The following is a 20,090-nucleotide window of genomic DNA, read 5'->3' as shown; positions in this document are numbered from 1 at the left end:
TCTTGCAAGTCCCTGGGAAAATCATTTTAGATCATTTTAGGCAGTGGTAACCTGGAAACTGAACTCTGGCATCCTAAAGCTCAGGCTGGTATGTAAATTGCTGCCTTTTCCCTTACCCAAGACTTTCTCAAACCCTCATGTATTATCTTATGAAGGATTTTAGCTTTTCTGAGGCTAGGAACTGAAGAAAGACATAAACGTTATTGAGTCTGACTAGAAACACTTGATTTATTTTTTTTCTCAGTTCTTGATTTGCAAGTGTAGTAACAAAATATTTACAGGAAATACAGAGCTGAAAAAACAGAACTCATTGTAGTCAATCAACGTGTCCCAAGTCGGTATACTAAAAGTCCTGCTTAACTAAAGCAAGTGACAAAGACTGTGAGTTTTTTGTTTGGGTTTTTTGTTTTTTTTTTAACTACTCAACCATTTCTTCCAGAAAGAAAAAAAGAAAATCCCACCTTCCTTGCTCAGGCAAAGCTCCTGCTGAAATCGGTTCTAGCAGCAGAACAAGGAGAGCAAGAGGGAAACAGTGAACCTTAACCCCCAGGACTGTAAAAACAAAAGAAGTAAGGCCCTTTAATCCATATTTACCTTCTCAGTGCAGCCTCGTGTTACGTTAGATGAAAAAGTAAAGCTCCTAGGAGATATGTGGCACCACAAAAAGAGGGTGTAAGTGAGGGCATTTATTTCTAAGTCGTTTTGTAGCAAATTCAAATTTTGGCTGCATTTTAGAAAGAAATATCACAGCATCAGGATTGACCGGTTTCTTTTGCCTGAACCACAGAGCTCTGTCACTGGGAATAGAGATGGCGTTCGGCCTTGGGAATTAATTTGAAAACCTCAGGTTTTGGAGGGAGCTGTGCTTTAGCGTGCAATTCACAGAAGAAGTGCCTGCTTGCTGTCTGTGTGTTTGCTCCATCTTGTCTTTTCAAATTTGTCAAGGTAGAGTGCACGAGGAGTAGTAGCATTATAGATATAACGTAAGTGATGGGCTTATGGGGTGACAGCTCCCAGAAGACGATCCAGAAGCCAAAACTTGCAGATGCTTATACGTGTCGGCTTGGCGTGCTAGGTTTCACATTGGGCTTCCCATTTGCAGGTCTAGAGAGAGAAAAGGTTTTGATTTACTTTGATGCGAAAGGAACAAGAAGGCAATTAATGTATGGCTGCTGGTCAGCTCGTTTAGCCTTGGTCTGCAGCCAGGGACCTCCAAGAGCAGGCTGCAAAGTGTTCCTAAATCCTCTTTGTGCTAGTGACAGATCTGCCAACATGTCAACTAGTGACAGCCAGTAGAAGGACTTTCTTAAGATACACTGCTAATCAATTGTTACACTAATTAAAAAAAAAAAAAGGGGGCTTTTTTTAATTTGCCTCTGACTTCTGCACACTCCTGTCCTCTCATCAAGCTTTTCTCCACATTCAGAAATGAATGAATGAAGAGGAGCTCAGGGCTTTTTTGGATTTGGGGAAGCTGTTACCAATTCATAAGGACGACTTCTTGTTGCAAACCAGTTTCCTGCAGAGGAGTTTAAAAAGAGGCTTTCTGGACAACCAGCGTGCTCCCAAAATGATAGAAATTACTGGTCTCCAGCAACTGATAGCTTTTTGCTGATTTAATGAGTTGGAGATTTGGCACCTGTTTTCACTGAAGATTAATTTGTGGTGGAAAATGAATCCTTCAGCTGCCAGTGAGAATCCCAGGCCAGATCCTGAGGCACTCTTTAATTGAGTGAATTGCACTATTAACTTCCAAAGAGCTTAATTTCAATAAGCGGTAACAGCTCAGAGCAGCAGGAATTTCCTCTCTAAATAAAAGCTTAAATATGCTACAACTGCTTAAACCAGGACTCTGTCATGTTAGCACTGCTGAAGGAAAGCTGTCCTTGATGAGATGATTTCCTGAGGCGCTTGTAACCCAACTGCTCCAAAATGGAAGAGCTCTGCAGTGTGTTTTTCCCCTTAGGGACAGAACATTTTTGCACAGGGTTGGCAACAGAAATTGAGATAAGTGAAGAATGCAAGCATCGTCCTAAACAAGGCTGCGAGAAGAGCTCTTCGTTATCACTTAGCCCTGGGAAAGCCAGGCCAGGATCGGAAGAGCGCTGGGTATAAGAAGTATCCATCATAAAACTGACAGGCTGTTCCCTTTTTCAGACAGGTAAAAGAAAATGCAGGTCTGTGGGTGCAGCTGTATTCTGATACATACACAGAAAGATCGCACCCAAAGGGCAGAAGGCATTGCCACCCAGTGCCTCTTTCCTTAAACACTATTATTATTCAGGCAATGATTTCTGATGCGTTCTGCCTTTAAAAAAAAGAAATTGTAGGGATCCCTTTTCTGTTAATGTAGCGGGAGGGAGGTTCTTCCTGAGTGATCGTATTAATTTGGACAACTAAAAAAAACTATTAACTTTTTCACTATGAAACCCATACATGTATAACAAGGAATTTGAATTTATCTAATTTAAAAGACGTTTGATTTGCAAAGAATAAGGCTCCAGAGGTGTGACAATACTGTTCCAAACTTTCTTGCAACCCAGCTTTTCCAAGCGCTAGCGCTAGGCTGAAGCAGCAGCAGGGATTTCGGTGCTGGAGCGTTCTCTTGCCGCAAGCCCTCGGGTGCACTCTCGGCACAAGGCTCGCAAAACTGCAGAAGTGGGTTTCTGCAGAGCAGGCGAGGTGAAGAAACCGGCCGCAGGGAGGTCGATTTGCAGAAGAAAAATGCCTGTTACTTGCTGGCAAAAGGATTTCTTGTTCAAAACTGGCAAATTGCAATTCTTATTGCGATGGTGTTTTCCTGGTGAATCAGCATGATGGGTGGGTTGGGGAGGCAGGAGGGAAAGCATAAAAAAAGGATTCCTGTCTGCCCTAGAAAACAAGTTAACTCTAAAGCTATACATATCTGCATTGCTCTTTCTCAGGAAAGTCATCTAGGGCTGCATCAGCCTCTCTGCTACTGTTACTTAGTGCCTGTTGGGGACCAAAATTGTGCAGAGGGGGATTTGGGATGCAATAACCTGCAAAAATCCATGGGCACAACCTGAAGGTCCAGTGATGAAATCAAATGAACGCTCTGGGGAGGGGAAGGAATGAAGTTGGAGTCGTGCACTGGGAGTGCTGAAACGTGGTGTTAGTTCTGAGCATCGGGTGATGCACAAAGTTTTTAGGCTGCCACAAACACCTCCCGTCTTTCTGTTTAGTACCTACTGCAGTGTCAGTGCTCAGTGATTTGAATTACTTAAAATTGAAAAAAACTAAACACAGGAGAAGAGAATCTTATCTCTTTTTCTTGCCCTTAATTCATTACACAGTCCCCTCCCATCCACCATATATCGCATGAAGAATTTTTAGGTCGCTTTTTGGCACCTACCTGCTTTATCTCTTGAGGGTGAGATGCTGCTGAGGTTAAGAGAAAAATGTCAACACTTGTCACTTACTAACCTTTTACATCTGCATCTTCGTCTCCTGGTTTCTAAAATAAAAAAGAAAACGTTTTAGTTCAAAGATACCGAGTCACAGCTCAGTAAAGAAATGCTGCAGCAAGGGAGGGCTGGCATTCCCTAGCAGCTTGCTATCTTTAAGACTAACAACAGAAACCAAGCTTTATTTTTGAGGAAAGCCGTGCAAGTGAGTGGTGCCGCAGCTCATGTTTCCCTGGCAGTCCACTTAAGAATTTTCATGAATTAAATTTTTATGTGAGTAACAGTAGCAGGGTCAGCCTGGGAACACTGACAGTGAATTTTTTTTTTTTTTCCTGCTGTCTTCAGCAACTTTGGCATGTTGCTGAAAATCCATCGGCAGCAATTAATTTTTACAACAGACGAGCGGCAATGATGCCATGCAGCACGCAACCAAGCTGAACGATACTCTTCCCCATTTTAGCATCTATGTTGTTATGTATTCAGTGAAATACAATGTCGAGCCATTGATTTTTAGCACAAGGTAAAAACCTGTCCTTGAGGGTTCGGGCTGCCTGCTGCAGAAATTAATTGCAGCTAATGGCTTTTCACTGATCATTCACCTCAGCATTAAAAGGCAGAAATAAATCACTGAGTGGCATTTGTAGGTTAATAGATGTTGCAGGTCACCAGGGAATCCTAGTGCACGTGGAGGGCTCCTGGTGACTTCAGAGGGAATTTGGACCAACTCCGGGTGCTCTGCTGCATCATCAGCTATTTTCCTTGAGAAGAATGACTTTTGGCTGTGCCTCATCAGTGTTTTTTCATTTATTCCTTCCTGTCGGTGCAGACCGTGGTGATTAGTATTTTTTTCAGCATCCTTCAGCCCTGAAATGGTATTTTTTTTTAACTGGTTCAGCTGGCAAATTCATCTCACATCAGCTGCAGGCTGTGGGGTCAGTGAGGATCTAGTTAGGTTAATTCAGCAGCAAAACACTTTGGCGTTCCAGGCAAACAAGCTGAGCCAGTTTAATGAAATCAGTGTAACTTCTGGGGGTATCGGGAAACTCCCTGAAGGAAAGTTAAACTGATTTCAGTGAGCGTTAAATTGATTTAAATACATTTGCACTCACTGCTTGCTCAGGGTAATTTAAAGACATTTCAAACACGAAATTTCACCAAAGGACTTTTGCCTGCCCAGAGATTTTGCATTTCTGCTTTAACCCTAACAGTCTCTGAACCTGTGTAATTAAGTTGCTCATTTGGTTACAGCTCAAGCTGCTAGTGGGAGTCTTGGCATTTGAATTTGCAAGCCCCATGCTGGAGCATGTTTATCCTATTTTGCCAGTGTTTCAGGTTCTGGTACTTTTACCCCCTGATACACCAATTTAAGGATGGTAGACGCAATACAGCTTCATAGTGTAAGTTTTCTCTATTTAAATGCTATTTTTCTTCCTTGTAGTGTAGAAATTGATACTTACTTCTCAGGCTAAGCCTACTGGTGAGGAAAATACGGACACTGATTTTTCTTTTTTTTTTTGACAGCGGTCCTTCTCTTGGGTTGACTGTTATCCTGGTTATCTAATGCCTACGTAAAGGGGATAGCTAGAAGATCCATTCACCTGAAGGACAGGGCTGCGGTTTCGGGCTAGAGGAATATCTACAGGGGGTTACGGGTGAGCCTTACGTTGACACAGCACGATGGTGACAGCCAGGGCGATGAGGAGCAGGAGGCAAGCGCCTGCCAAGGGAACCCAGATGAAGATGTCACAGAAGAAATCCAGCTCTTTCTCCTTGTTGGTCTCTGCAGGAATAGAGAAGAGGAAAGGTCCACCGGGTGCTCACGGCTGGTGTTATGGCCAGCTCTGATGGAGCCAAGGGACCTGCCTGGCGTTCAGCGAGACTGGTGGTGAGGCAGAGGGCTTCCCCTCGCCCCCAAAGGCAGAGGTGGGCACCAGGGATGTCCACGAGCGCAGCATGGGTTGTCCTTCCCAGTGGTGAGCGTTCGTTAGTGCTGCTGCTCCAGGCATTTTCCTGGGGACTTGTGGGAGGACACGTAGCCAAAAGTTTTCTCGTGTCCCCTGCCGAAGCTAAAACCAGCACCAGCCCCCAAGGCTCTGCCCTCCCTCCACCTCTTCCCAGTGTGCCCAGCCAGGAGACATGCTCGTGCTTTTAAAATCACCCTTAGCCTTTCCTAAGTAGGATGAAATGTTGGGGTTTAATCCTCCCAGCTGCACGTACCCAGGTATCCAACTCCGATAAAGCTCTAAGGATTTTCCCTCCCCCTCCCATCCCAAAATGCCTGCAGCATCCCCCTCAGTATCAGTGGACCAGAGCCCAGCTATTCCCCTCTCCCTCCCGGCAGCTGGGCTACCTGGATCCAGGGTCTTCAGGCAGGGGTCCTTTTCGGTGATGCCACGCTGGGTGGTGGGTGCCGGTGTGGTGGGTGCTGCTGTGGTGGTGACTATAAATGAAAACGGATGAATACAGCATATAGGGAAATACCATAAAATAGCTCTCTCCTGCCCTTCTGCTCTCCCACCCCTGCCAGGGCACGGCTGCTCCTGTGGCCAGCGTAGGACTCGACTCCAGGGGAACTTCATAGAGCCCATTTTGGATGGTGACTCCCCCAAGGAGGGTCTCCCAAGACCCAATAAAGAGCTGCAGGCTCCTTATTTCTTGCTTTCTACCACCATCTTCAGAAAGCCTAAGTACCCTGAGGTTGGTAGGACTTTTGGGACCAAAGTGAGGTGAAGAAGGAGGAGGTCGTGGTGGACTTTGCTTTAAGTCTCATCCCTTCAGAGCCACGAATGGGTGGAGAAGTGGGGATAGGGAGGTGATGCTGGGTCTGCCCATTCATCTTTGCCTTTGGGCAGGGGTGACACCACGAGAAGAAATGGCAAGCAGGGAGCCTCTGGCAGGAGGACGGGTGCGTTGGTCACAAGATGCCTTGGGCAAGCAAGTAAGGAAATGGGATTTGTGGGAGAGGCGACTGATTAAAAAGGCATGGGCAGGGGGTGCTGGGCATTCTGGCAGAGCTAAGCAAGGTTGGGTGGAGGTGTTACTGACCTGGGAAGAAGGCAGGCTGGCCCGGGCTGAAGTACAGCATTTGGTTGCTGTTCATGAGGCAGAAGTAGTTCCCCTCATCCTGCGGTGTGAAAGACTTCACTACCAGCCGGTAGAACCTTCTGTCTTTTGTCGCCTCGAAGCGTGTGGATGTCTTCTTGTTCCCCTCAAAGGTGGTCCGGGAGAGGAAGGAAATGAAGACGATGAAGTGAAGGGTCCCACCCTTGTCCAGGCGGATCCAGAATACGCCGCTGTCCTCCTTGTCGGCCAGACACACCAGCTCCAGCCGCTGTCCCACCCGGGGGTGCGTGATGCTGTTGTCATGAAACCCGGCTGTCATCTTGTACCTCTGGCCCCGGATCCCAGGGCAGCCTGCGGGAGAGAAATCCTCATGAGAACCGCTTGGGAAGAGCCATGTCCCCTCTGGGCTAAACTTTGTTCCACGTCCATGGGGAGTGAGGTCAAATGCAAAGGATGACCGTGCTGTCTGGGTGACTTGAAGGTTTTGTGGAGTCTTTGCTGGGATCGTACTCAGCAGTCAGCCACCCCGGCTTTAAAGACGGGTGCTGCCCTTCAGAAAAGCCTTTCAGCTGCCTTCTCGGGGATGGCACCCCTTCCCAGCTTATCTGAAGTGACTCCCTAAAAACACTGACTGCTAAATCCCCTTGTTTTCCCCTTCCCTCTCCCCTCCAGAACCACTTCTCCGACCGGGCTCCCTTCCCGGTGCCTATGATGCTGCAGCCACCCCTCTGGCTGCCCTACGCTGGCTGAGATGATGCCACCTTTACCTCCACAATTACTGAGCAAACCTCAAAGTCAGCCTTTTTGGATTGCTTTTTCTTTTCCCTTTAACTATTTAGCTCAATTTCTTGGATTCAGTGGAAGGGATTTACTTGCCCCTCCCGGTGAAGGTGTTGCAAAACCCTGTGTCCATACTCACAGAGCCCCAGCGCAAGCAGAAGGAGCAGTGCAGGAGACCCGGCCATCTTCTCCTAGGGGTGGCCGTCCTCGGGGATGGTGCAGCAGAGCAGAGATGAACTTTCTCGCTTGGCTTAGGAGGCTGCATCGCTCTTTGGAGAGGATGTGATGTCATCAGGACCCTCTTGGGTAAAGAGACGATGTTCGCCATCTGCGGCAAAATGAAGGGGAAAAAAAAAAAAGATTTCTGAAGAAATTCAGTTCTAATTCAGAATTTGGGCTCATTTAGCGTTACCAGTTCTTAACGGTGCCTCAAGGATTTTGTCTTGATGACTTCCCTAGAGATTCAGGCTGACGGTGCTCGTGCCTGAGGAAGGATCAGCCGCTGGAGCCTGCTGTCTCCCAGCCAGCTGGGGGTTACAGCAGCTCCAGCTCCAGAAGTCACGGACAAGCCCCGTGCTTTGGCTGCAGGCCCCAGGTTGCGTTTCTTGGCAGGGATTCTGCTGCCTTCGCTTGTGTGCGCTCAAGGGGTCTTGTGCAGATGGCAGAGCACACCGTATTTTATTACCCAGCGAGCAAGACAGGTGTTTCATGGCATATATCCATATGTATTATTTATCTCCAAGCACATGTGTTGCTGACATGCAGCCGAGTTCTGCAGGTGCTCGATTGTTCTCTTTGCAATTCTTCTTTGCAATTGCTCTGCAAAAGCCGCTTTGTGCAAGGCAGGTGGTCTGTGATCTGAAACCCACTGCGAAAGCCCCGTGCCCCAGGGGTACGCATGGCTTGTTGTTTGGTTTTTTTGTTTTTTTTTTAACATCTTGTGGTTTTCTTCTCTAACCACAGGGGCTTCTGCCCTGCCGAAAAAACCCTTGTGTGCTTCAACGGAGAGGGCCCTTGCTGCTGCCTCCAGGTGACCACTTGCACGTAGGTATGGGCGATGCTTCCTGGAGCTTTGCACGTTCAATAGCAACAGTTTCACCAGACTGTGAGGCACTGGGCTGGTGTATTATTTATTTCTTCCATTGGCACTTCCTGACTTTCCTGTTTATTATTTTTCTGTGCAAGGTGTTTTTCTATTACTCCTTTGCGAAGAAAACCCCCTTTTCCTGGGCGTGTCAGAAACCGGGTGCTGATGACTTTGATGCCATCGCTATTGTGGCTGCAATTAGAGATGAGTTATGGAAAATGGTTTAGAAACTGGGTTTATTTCACTGGGCATCAAAACATGTTGGCGAGTGAGGAAAGCTGCTGTTAGGCCTGCTGAGATATATGAAATTCATACTTTCATGAGGCTGTGATACTTGTGATATCTACCTCAAATAGAGCAGATTTTGGCAAAATAAAGAGAAAATAGGTTTCATTAGTTAAACAACATTACAAGGATCTTAAAATCCCATCAAGCAAATGTGAACATCAGGCTTGAGGTTCTTCCAAGGTTCTCCAGCCGTCTCGAGGTGAGACATCAAGTGATTCTACTTGCATAGGCTCCTTCTGGTTTAAGCGGACAGTTTGTTCTCCTTATCCTAAGTAGAATTCATCCTCCCTTTTTAATGGGATAAGCTGCTCTTGGGAAGCACCTGTCTTCACGGGCTGTCGGAGGAACGTAGGCAAGGAAACTGAAACCATGGGCCTGCCTTGTAGATGACTAACATTGAGTCTCATGTTTTCTGAGATGCTGAAGCGAGCTGGTTCCTGCCATCCATCGGGATTGCTGTGTGGGTGCCCCCCCACTTCCATCACTATCATAACTCAGTGTCAGAAAATGAAATTTCAAAAGCATTTTCAAAAGCACAACCCCCCCTGAGACCAAAGTAGGAAAATTCCCGATTCGCTTTGTTCAGCATGGTTTGAATGGAAATGAACGTGCTGGCAAGATGAGGAAGTGGGGAGCGAGTGTTTGTCAGGGCTAGGTTCTCACTCTGCTGTAGAGCGTGGATGCTTACCTACAGCACGTAGTGCGTGTCCTCAGAGATGTGGTGATGGGTGTGTTGGGAGAACCTGTACAATTGAAGGATCATCCATGAAGGGCTATTGACTTTCTTAGTAGGGACATCTTACTTCTCTCTTTTCTCTGAATAACGGTAAATTTTATTATGAATCAGTCCCGGGTACCAAACTGGAGCCCAGAGGTTCCTCTCCTAGATGTAGAGGTGTCCTTGATCTTGGTCCTCGTGGCTCACGGATTGAGCTGGTTTCCATGCGAGGCCACTGTTTCCCGTGTCACGTTCAGACCCCAGGCTCTGCATCACCTTTCAGAGGTCTCCTTTTCCTCTTCATACTTTTATTTGCTGAAGTGCTTTGTGACTCACCCCTACGTGAAAGATACCACCAGCCCCTGTCTCTTCTGACTCTTGTCCCTTGCGCTGGACAAGGGCGACATTGGGGAGGGACAGGAGATGGCTTCAGGGGGAGCTATTCCTTTCTGCTGCCTGCAATAAACTGCTAATGAATATATCCTTTTAAGGCAAGACAAAAGCCTATTGTCAGTGGAGACATATAGCTGTAAGGGGGCTGGCGTGCATCTGTTTTCAGCGTGGACACCCTTCGTTGGCCGGAGAGGGCACCAGGGAAGCGTAGCTCCGATGGAGACGTCTGTGTGTGATCAGAAGAAACCAGCCCTTTCCTGTGGCCCCATCTCATGTCTCCTAAATAAGAAATTAGCTGGAGCGGAGATCATCTTTTTCTGGCTTCTGTGTTTAGGTATAGCTTAGCACAAAGCTGTTTCTATTTTGCATAGTAAAACAACTAAAACACTTGCAGTAGCAATTATTTGATTACAAAAAAGCTCCAGGCATAAACAGGACCTCCAGGAAAAGCTCTAATTTAAAATCAACACTTGTATAAATAATTTAGATCAGTAGATGTATGTTTTACACTGGTGACCTACTCCAAAACTGGGAGGGGTAGGTGGTTAATGAGATTAATTAAGAAATCCGTTTGATATTAGCATACTCTGGTTTGGCAGTTTGTCCTCTAGATGATATTTTGCAGTAGACTTGTCATTGTTAGACTGAAGACCTAAGTCAAATCAGTGAAACACTAGCATTAATAACATGTTTTATTAGTAATTTCTATTGTAGTGCCACAGTGATGATACGACAGAGGAAGAAAAAATTCAGACAACCAGTAACTGCTGCAGAGCTTTGTGTAAAGAGATGTCAGGAGACTGGACAGGTTGGGTGGACGGTAGAAGGTAATTTCTTTTTTGTCCCAAACCCACCAATAAGTTTCATTTTACTCGTAGCTAAGGTTGCAGGGCTCTGATTGCTGGTGAACTCCAACCTAAGTTGCTTATGACCGAGGTTTGTCTTTATATACTAAGGCAAGCCCAGGTCTGTATTTAATGAATGTAAAACAATTAAACAGAAGGGGACAGGAGCAAGGAGAGAAGAGGCAAAACCACACAGGGAAGAGACAGACTGGCAAGGATCCGCGTTTTTGGAATGGGGCTCGGCAGGAGGTGAGTTTAGGATGAATTTTCTCTGTGCTTGCTTACATCCATTTAACAGAGGAGACACGGGGAAATGAGAGGAGCTTGGGGCATCCGAGCTGGAGGAGGTGCTGAGTTTCAGATATGATTGATTTCGTAGTCATTTTGTGGACAGATCAGTGACTTTTGCACAGTGGTAAGAAACTCTTCAGCTTCTTGGTATCATTAATATCAGACATCGCATGGATGTCACGCTGTTGTGTGACTGACAGCTCAGGACATGGGAGTTCTGCTGTGATGGTTGGTAGACACAAAAGTAGCATCAAAATGGTGGTGCTTTATCAGGTCCATTGTTTCTGTTGCCCATGGTATCTCCTCGTGGTGCTTCAGAAGGACTTCCCATTGCTAAGCAATGATGCGGTGTTGGTGATGATGAGCAGGTGCTGCTTGATCCCTGCAAGTGAGCAGTTAGCAATAACGCGGGTTATGACACGGGATTGTGTTTGCTTCAGCATTGCCGGTTCTTCCTGTTGTGAACCTTTGAAGGATCTCTTTCATAAGGAGGAACGGAAACTTTTAATGAAGATTTCAAAATTTAGTTGCAAATCACAAACTTCTCTTTCAAACGGAGAGAAAAAAACAATGTTGAGACTTTAGCATACAACTTTTCCGGTGTGAAATGAAGCTGTGGTTATGAGCAGCTTGCTGCCTGCCTTTTCTTTGCAAAGCTGCAGCATTGAAGGGGTTTGGAGAATGTCAAGTGCAACTGTCACACACCAGATACTCACACACCGTCTTTCCACTGTAGCTGCATGTTTCCAATTCAGTGGCCAACACTGTACTATCTTCTGGGTACTCTTAGTGTAAACAACACATACCTTAAAATACAGTATGCAAACCACAAACACTCCTGCGCTCTCATCTCTCCATGGTGTGGACTTCTAACCTGTTTACTTGGTCGAAAAATCTCCACGATCTTCATGCTTGTCAGTACCTCAGCGGAGAGTATGATACAAAAAAAGCTGAATGTGTTGAGGGCTTTCCTTCCACAGGCTTCTTGCACCTTCTCTCTTGATGCTGCAGAGCTGGTTTGCACAGACATTTGGTAAATCAGCAATCCATGATGGCATCTTTTGGGGACTGGTGACAATTTATTCCGCCAGTGCCACAGCTGGAGTTGGCAGTAGGCAGGTTGGGCTTTTTGCAGCTCCAATCTCCTAAATACCACAGAGGTTCAGTCCAGAACTACAGAAAGACTTCGTATTTTCTAGCACTGAATATGGGCTTTCCTTAGGAAAAGGAAAATCATCTGTATAGCTCCAGTGTATAATTTTTAGTCTGAAGAGCAGTTCCAGTCATCTTTAATTCATCAACAGGGCTCGTTATCTCACTTCCAATTCCCACAATCAAATTTCTGTTGGGGCACTGTTTGGCAGTTGTCCTCCTAGTTCAGCTCCCTTCCAAGGTCTCATACCCGGGGAGCTGACTTCTGTCTCCATCAATCCAGAGTCTTCTCATGTCTGGTCTCCTTCCTTGCTGCACGTTGACCTTCTTCCCTGAAGACCTTGGGCAGGAAAGCCTGGTGGAGGTACCGCAGGGAGTTTCTGGGCCCATCTGTGTGGTGCAGGAGGACTTTCCCAGAGCAGGGTATTGCTGTGCATCTTTGCTGTTAACATCTTTGAGAGTGAACTTTCATTTCCATGGTTGGTTACAGCTAGTGGAATGGAGGAAGTGTTCCCGTTTCTGATTATCCACCCCTCCTGCTGACAGTGCTGGCAGTACGGAAACTCATGGCTTGCTTGAGATTACTTGCTTCATCCATTTTGCGGTCCTATTAATAGCGTTGGCTGGCTCGTGCAACTTGTTATTTCTTCCAGATTTTGCAGAAATTTTGCAGAATTATTTCTTCCCAGAAAAAAACCCAACCCTTGCTGTAGAGTTAGACCTCTAAGACGCAACCCTAAGCCATGATACCTTATTCAAAAGAGGCAGAGGGAAGAAGAGATGGCTGCATCAAAAAGCAGCAGCTGGTTTAATGCTCTCCCGTCATCAACAAAACAAACTAAATGCGATGTTAAGAGTTTCACTTTGAACAGCCTGATCCCCACCATCACTGTGGAGAGAAGTATGTGATTACTCTTTCCATACCTCTTCTCCTAGAAGTACCGCTCCCACTCTTCGGGGTGAGTTTGTGAGTGTTGGACTCCGTAGCCATATAACAATTCATGTTTAAAACGTATCCTTCAAACTTTACTTTTATGCACATTGATTTACTTGCTTTTATGTATTGTAAATATAGAACTGCAGAAGGATCTTTCAGAGACTGGGGTAGGTGAATGTGAAGTGATGCATGCAACGAAAACCAGTCCTGGCTTTGCTATAAAATAAGGAGCCAAATATTGCCATTCGGGGGTGGAAATTTGGGTTAAGACAGGTATTACCATGGAAACGTCAGCTCAGTGCCCAGCAGGAAAAGCAAATCAGATGTTAGCAGGTAGGAAAGAAATGGGGTATAAAACAGAGAACACAGCTATGTCATCATATGGTCCAATCCATGGTCAATGCATGGTCCAATGCGTTGTATAAATCCTTGAATGCTGTGTCTTGGTCTCAACCCCTCATCTCAAAGAGGGGACTCAAAAAAGAAATGGTAGGACCAGAAAAGGTTCAGAGAAGGGCAAAATGGAGGATCAGAGGTCTGAGATGGGTTTTGTGTAGGCGGGCTAGGAGTCTTTAGCCTGAAAACATGATTTAAGCAGATATACGCTAAAGGTCTCCAGAATCGTGAGTGGCTGGGAGGGAGTGGAGAGGGATTGATCATTCACTGCCTTTTCCAAAACAGAAGGTGAGGGGCAGCAGATGAAGCTGATGTTGGTGAGGCTGAAAGCAAATGAAGTCATCCTTCACCCGCGGATGTCCCTGCCAAAGGACACTGAAGATGCAGAGCTTGGACAAATGCTTGGAAGAGAGGTCCATTGTGGGTTACTCAATAGATAGCAACAGGAAATCCTCTTAGTTAAAAATAGTCTGAATATTAAGGGAAAGCGTCATATATGATTGTCTTGTCCTTATTATTCCTTAGCCATCTGCTCGTAGCCAGTGTTGGAGACAGAATAGTCATCTGGGCGGACCTTTGCTCTGAACCAAACCAGTCATTTTTATATTCTTAACTATGAGATCTCATTACAATGTGTCATTTTAAGGAAGCCATTTGCTACAAAACTCCACTTCCATTTCCTCTGAAACACTATTAATTTTCCAATTTTCTCATTCTTTAATGCAGAACACTTAAATCTTCTTTAACTGTTGGCCCTGCACAAGGACATTTATCCCAAGAACGGATCCTGCCGTTCTCCATAGCAATTCCAACATCTCTGTTCTCTGCACCACAGATAGTGAGAGAAAAGGGCAGGGTCCAACTCTTTCATGTGGTTACCATTGCATAGAGAAAGAAACTGTTTTCTGGGTGTGTATACATTCAGGATATAGGAGATACATACACATGATGCCTATGGCTTTCCAACCTGTCTCTCCAGTTGTGTGAGCTGGAAGATGATGGGCAGGAGATGGTTTGAGCTTCATGTGGCTCCAGCCCTTCAGGGCAGCAACACCCAGCCCTGCAGCCCCTGTGTCCACTTCCCTCTCTGCTCATGGTGGGACAGGACCCTTTCCACAGCCCTTTGGGACTCTCCCTTGCTCGCTTCGCAGCCACGAGCGGCACAGGGAAGGAGAAGGGGCTATATCACCAGCTCCTCCATGGCGTGCCCACCCATAAATGACAGTGTTGAGGATGCTATGGCCATCTTCGGTGCATCACACCCCTTCATCCCTCCAGCAGGGAGCGTTGGAGCAATTCTGTGGTTACCTGGGACCTTGAGCAAGACACCTTTGGTGCTGGGAGAGGGCAGAGAAGGCAGGTGAGTTTTTCCTTTCTCTATTTTGCCCCTCCAGGGTGCTCTGGATGCCTCTTGGAAGAAGGATAATGGCCAGGAAAGATGTCTGACCCTGGCCAACTAGCTCAGTTTGTGTCCCAGTTTGGAGAGGTGAGGAGAGACCCAGGTCTGGGGACCAGGGAAATTTGCACGGCGGCAGCTGCCTTCCCCCGGCATCTCCTTGGGGATGGCAGCTTGCACTCTGCGCAGTGGGATGTGACCCACGTTTCTAAATTATATCAAAATTATCCTGGCTACGGTAGCAATGGGTGAGTCAGATTAAAACCAAACGACCTGAGGAAAGGCATGTGTTTTAGTAACGGCTGTTCCGCTGCCGCTCGACTCGTTTCCTCCTGCGTCGAGATGACCTGAGACAGATATTTTAATAACAGCAGTGTCATTTGCAGCTTGTTGCTCAGGGCGGGAATATACAATCCCAGCCTCCAGGAATATTTTGTCTCAATTTTTTTCAAGAGATCGATAGGAAATATCCCAACTTGAACTTTGCATTCCGTGCTGATGTTAAGGCATAATGTTCTGAAGCCCTGTAGTTGGGTGTCAGCACAGCCTAGCACCTTTCCCTGAGACATCAACCAGCGAGTTTACCTCGTGCTTGTGCTGGACAACGATTGCACCTTGAGCTGTGCTGAGGAACGGCGGCGGTTCTGCCCATGAACCCTGCCTGCGAGCCGGCTGCAGGTCCCCCAGCAGCCCAGCACCTCCTCCTGTGGTGGGACCTGAAGAGACGTCGGATATGGTGGGACTCGGCTGTGGTTTCTGCCACGGGCCGCACGGCGACGTGGAAGAGCAGCGCTCACCCAGCTCCTCCGAGGATGCCCTGCCTGTCCCCGGAGGCAGCAAACCTAGGGTTTGTGCTGCATTTCGTGCAGCCCCGGCTCTCCGTGCTGGGGGGGAGCAAAAGGAAACGTGGTGGGCGAGATCACACGCGTAGCTCTGGGGACAGAGATGTCTCCAAAGCCACAGCCCTCCTCCCTGCCCAGCCTGGCGGCGAGGGCAGTTTTTCTGGGGAGGGAGGTTGGTTGCACTACGTATTTTGGTACCCAACCCCGCGTCTGGACGTTTTAACCAGGAACAGAGAAGAAGAGCAGAAAAAACACAAGGTGGCTCGCACCTTGGGCTAGGTAAGGCTTGCTCCATCGTGCTTGCAGGGTGGAGGAAGGGGTGGGGTGGGGTGGGACGTGGGGCTGACCACAGCAGGTAGAGTGCTGGTGGTTGGCACCGGCTTGTGGGCTCATCACTTTGCTTTGGAGACATCCAACCATCCAATCAGGCATTTTTTGGTGTTCCCTGGCAAAGCTCAAGCCTTTGAAAAACTCAACGTTGCAAAACTTCACCTGCAGACACCCACGGTTTCTGCAGGATCAGGTTTTCTGCTGCGTGACGCAGAGGCTCGGTCTGGTTTGGGCCAGGCAAAATTTAGCCCTTCCTCATTGCCCGACCCAAAAAAAGCCAAGGAGATGAGCTCATGGGCGCCTGCGTCAGCCTGGCTGCCTGCGGGCTCCCACCCCTCCAAGGAACTTTTCGGAGAGGATGGAGAGGGCTTTGGCGTTTGAGCAGGTTTCCTTTTCATATTGACTGCCAGCTGCTTTCCGTGACTCGTCTTAGGGTTTTTGGGGTTTTTATGTTAAATGAACTAAATAAGTTGGTTGTGTGAGATCCCCGTTGCAAGAGCACATAGATATGTTGTACCTGGCAGAGAAAAAATTCTGCGCTGATGCCATCATGGGGATTTTTTGGAGTGTTTCACATCTGGTTTTAATGTATTAACTAGATCAGAAAGTGCAAATAGTAATAATGATATTCCCCTGCTTAACAGCGTGTTGCAGTTCCCTTTCATACACTTATACATCTTAAAGGCTAAATGAGAAGAGGATCTTTAGCAGAAAAAATGAATGGCTGGGAGGGGGAATATTAAACCTCCTGTCCTGTTGCAAATATTTAAAGCACGGGGAGGGTTTTGTTTCATGTGAAAGAACCACCGGTGTATGAACTCAAAGTGATCTTTCCACAGCAAGGTGGTAGAGAAGCGAAATACATAGCTTGTACAGATTTATTTTTAACTTGGTCTGATACGTGCTCCAGTTAAATGAATGCTGGAATAACAAATATTTGTATATAATTCCACAGAAGCTGTAGATCTTGCCCTGAGTGCATACAATATAGATATACTGATACACACAAGTGTTTGTTATTTCAGCAAATAACATTTAATTTAGTAACCGGAAATAATATTAAATAAAAATTATAATACTATTAAAGAAACCATTTCTGGTTTATATAAACCAGAAATTTAATATATTACTATTTCTGGTTTATTGAATGAAATGAGATGAAGCCCAGGGAAATATGGAGAAGAAGTAGTTATGCTGCCTGAAGGTAGTTTTTTGTTCCCCAGTGTTTTTTTTCTATAGGATCTGTCAATCTGTATAACTGTCAATATATATATAACACATCTATAGCTATATATATTATATATAATATACAAAAACAGTATCTATAATATGATTATATATAATATACTTAAAATGTTATATATAACATAACTTATAACTCTTGGATATATTATATATTTAACTGTAACATAATATATAAGTTATAATATAGCTATATATAATAATATATAGTTAGAAAATGTTCAGTATAAATAACCGTCAGTATATATGACACAGTATTTCTATATTTAAGGTTCCTGTAAATAGTTTGATACATGAAAGAGCAGAGGGGCCAGGTGGGTTGGTGAGTGCTGTGGTGGCGGAGGGCTTTTGTGCGTCGGATGCTTCTGGAAGACGGGGAAGAGAATTGCCCGCGCCCCTGCTGGGGCGTGCGTGTGTGGGGCTGTGTCTGTGCACTAACGGGATTCAGGAGAAGCAAGTAAAAATTGGGATTTTTTTTTTTTTTTGCAGCTCCTGGGACTTATCTGGTTTTATTCAGCGGCAGAAAAAGACATTTGGAAATTCCCATTTAACAGGTCTGGTCTGGATGCCTAGCAGTCCTGCTGTGAATCCCTTTTTCCTGCCAGGAGGAGGTATTTAATAAGCAGCTACCGTGCACGGAGCTGTTCTGGCCAAGGATAAATCAGAAGGAATTTAAACAGCACCCACGGATATGTGTCTCTCCTTTCCCTTTGCACGGAATTCAAGTTTAATCATTTAATAGAGCTGTTACTCATCCTTTCTCCGTCAGCGTGCCCAACTCAGCTGTGTTTATGACTCTGCAAAGTTCTTTTTTTATATATTTAGGAGCTTTAAAATCAGATATAGCTTCTAATCTCACCAGCTTGTTTTCAGCTGAATGTTTTCAACTGCACCCGATTTATATTTACTTGTTTGTATTATAAAAACACGGGCCCTCCACATAAAAATGACTGGGCACGTTAAAAGAATAAAAATTGGGCACTGCCAATATTAGATCAGCAGCTGAGATATTCTGGAAAGACGGACAATTTTTTTTTAAATCCATTTCCAGTAGTTTTACAAAAACGTGAAGACTATTTACTGCAATGCCTGAAATCCCTGTATTTCTGCTCTGCTCTCTGTCCCTTGGATATTTTAGTGCTTTCAAGATAGGCATGCACTGTTCATTGAAAGAATAACTGTAGTCTTTTTTTATAATATAGAACATAGACGATATATTCCATGTAGAATATATAGAACATAGAATATATATAGAATATCAATACAAATATAGAATATAAAATAATACAAAATAAATAATAAAATAATAACGGATTATTGCAACATGTAATTTTTGACCTCTTTTGCAGTTCCTTGCCTGATGATTCGTGCGGGTGGGCACAACATAGGTGACACTTCGTATTTATGTACCCTTAGATGTACCCCTAGATCTGCAAAACCCTCCTTGTCCTATTCAAAGAAGGGTTTTTTGCCTTTGTTCAAATTTTTGCAGTGTCTCCTTTTGTCATTTAAGGTGACATCATTTATTAACCACTCACGTGAGGGTTAGATATAAAATCCCATTATTTTCCTTGCTAGGTACGGATGTTCCTTGCTGCGGGGAAGAGGGCGACAGTGGGAGATGGGAGAAGACTGGTCCATCCTCGGAAGGAAATGAGGAATAAATTAGGGATGGGACATCGCAGCAGGGTGACATTGTGATGGGTGACGCTGTTGCTCTCCCTCCGTGGATCCGGGCACTGTACTATTAGCAGAGATGCACAGAAATATTTTCTCCGTAGTTGTCATGATGGTAGCGTCCCTTTTCCCTCCACGTGCCGCATCCCTGACCCTTGGCTGGTCTTGTCATCGTGCTCTCAGCACAGTGACGAGGTAGGAAAGAAAACCAAAGAAGTTGCAGATATCAGGAGATCGGGCTAATTTTCTCAGACATAAAAGCATCTTTTTATTAGTGCTTCTGTTTCTCTCTTATATATGATCTGGGAAAACAGTCTATGAAATGGGAGGTGACTTTTTTCACCGTCTTTTGCATTTGTGAAATCTGCTGCTAAAATCTCTCTGAGGTTTACTGTCTTAAAACACCCTGTAGATGATTATAGGAATTACTACAATTTTTTCATCATTTCCATTGCTAAACTGCTGTCCTGGTTCCAGCTGGGACAGGGTTAACTTTCTTCCCAGTAGCCTGGGGGGTGTGCTGTGTTTTGGGTTCGGTGTGAAAGGAGCGTTGATGGCCCATTGATGCTTTGGCTGTTGCTGGGTGATGCTTGCACCGGGAGGGGGGAGCACAGCCGGGGTGGTGGACCCAGCTGGCCAATGGGGTATTCTATACCATGTGACATCATGCTCAGTATAAAAACCAGGTGTGTGGGGGGGCTCGCCCCCGTTCGTGACACGCGGTCGGCGGTCGGTGAGCGGTTCTGTTGTGCATTGCCTGCTTTGTGTATTCTGTTATTGTTGTTGTTCTCACTGTTATTATTACTGTTCTACTTAGTTTTATTTCAATTATTAAACTGTTTTTATCTCAACCCGGGAGCTTTCCTACTTGTGCCCTCCCAATTCTCTCCCCCATCCCACCGGGGGGGGGGGTGATCGAGCGGCTGCGTGGCGTTTATTTTTGCTGGCTGGGGTTAAACCACGACAGTCCTTTTTGGCGCCCAACGTGGGGCACGAAGGGTTGAGATAACGACAGATTATTTAGAACATATTAAGGAATTTATATCTGGTGACATATTCGTTTGTTCTGCACCATGCTCTTGTTTTTACTGTACCTGTTAAAAATTGGAGTTGGGTTTTGTAGTCTGTTGTGCTCTGCCGTGATTAATGATGTTTTGCCTGGGAGATTTGTTACTAAAACGCTGGCATTGGGGGTTATTTGGTATTTGGGATTCGTAATGAAGCCGTT

The 20,090-nt window shown here is 45.7% G+C and overlaps 1 protein-coding gene and 1 long non-coding RNA gene across 2 annotated transcripts; one reads left to right on the top strand and one right to left on the bottom strand.

The window, feature by feature from the left end:
* Window positions 1–456: 456 nt before the first annotated feature.
* Window positions 457–19,319, top strand: LOC142081643 (uncharacterized). The gene is made up of 7 exons (XR_012673410.1): window positions 457–569; window positions 4,947–5,077; window positions 5,212–5,398; window positions 14,654–14,735; window positions 17,675–17,796; window positions 18,535–18,573; window positions 18,764–19,319. It is a non-coding gene; the product is annotated as an uncharacterized LOC142081643 (long non-coding RNA).
* Window positions 564–8,154, bottom strand: CD8A (CD8 subunit alpha). Its single transcript, XM_075148448.1, has 6 exons — window positions 7,408–8,154; window positions 6,471–6,839; window positions 5,776–5,865; window positions 5,089–5,205; window positions 3,445–3,475; window positions 564–1,104 (listed from the first exon to the last, which is right to left on the bottom strand). The coding sequence occupies exons 1-6, from the start codon at window positions 7,451–7,453 to the stop codon at window positions 1,050–1,052; spliced, it is 708 nt and encodes a 235-aa protein (XP_075004549.1). The 5' UTR covers window positions 7,454–8,154; the 3' UTR covers window positions 564–1,049.
* Window positions 19,320–20,090: the final 771 nt, after the last annotated feature.

This window comes from Calonectris borealis, chromosome 4 (assembly GCF_964195595.1).
Source record: "Calonectris borealis chromosome 4, bCalBor7.hap1.2, whole genome shotgun sequence".
Taxonomy (NCBI): domain Eukaryota; kingdom Metazoa; phylum Chordata; class Aves; order Procellariiformes; family Procellariidae; genus Calonectris; species Calonectris borealis.
This window is presented reverse-complemented; position numbering and strand designations above follow the sequence as displayed.

Coding starts and splice junctions, on each gene's coding strand:
- CD8A (XM_075148448.1), bottom strand. CDS start 7,453: ATGGCCGGGTCTCCTGCACTGCTCCTTCTGCTTGCGCTGGGGCTCT. Junction 5,866..6,470: donor CCAGCCTGCCTTCTTCCCAG/GTCAGTAACACC, acceptor TTTCATTTATAG/TCACCACCACAGCAGCACCC. Junction 3,476..5,088: donor CACCATCGTGCTGTGTCAAC/GTAAGGCTCACC, acceptor TTTTTATTTTAG/AAACCAGGAGACGAAGATGC.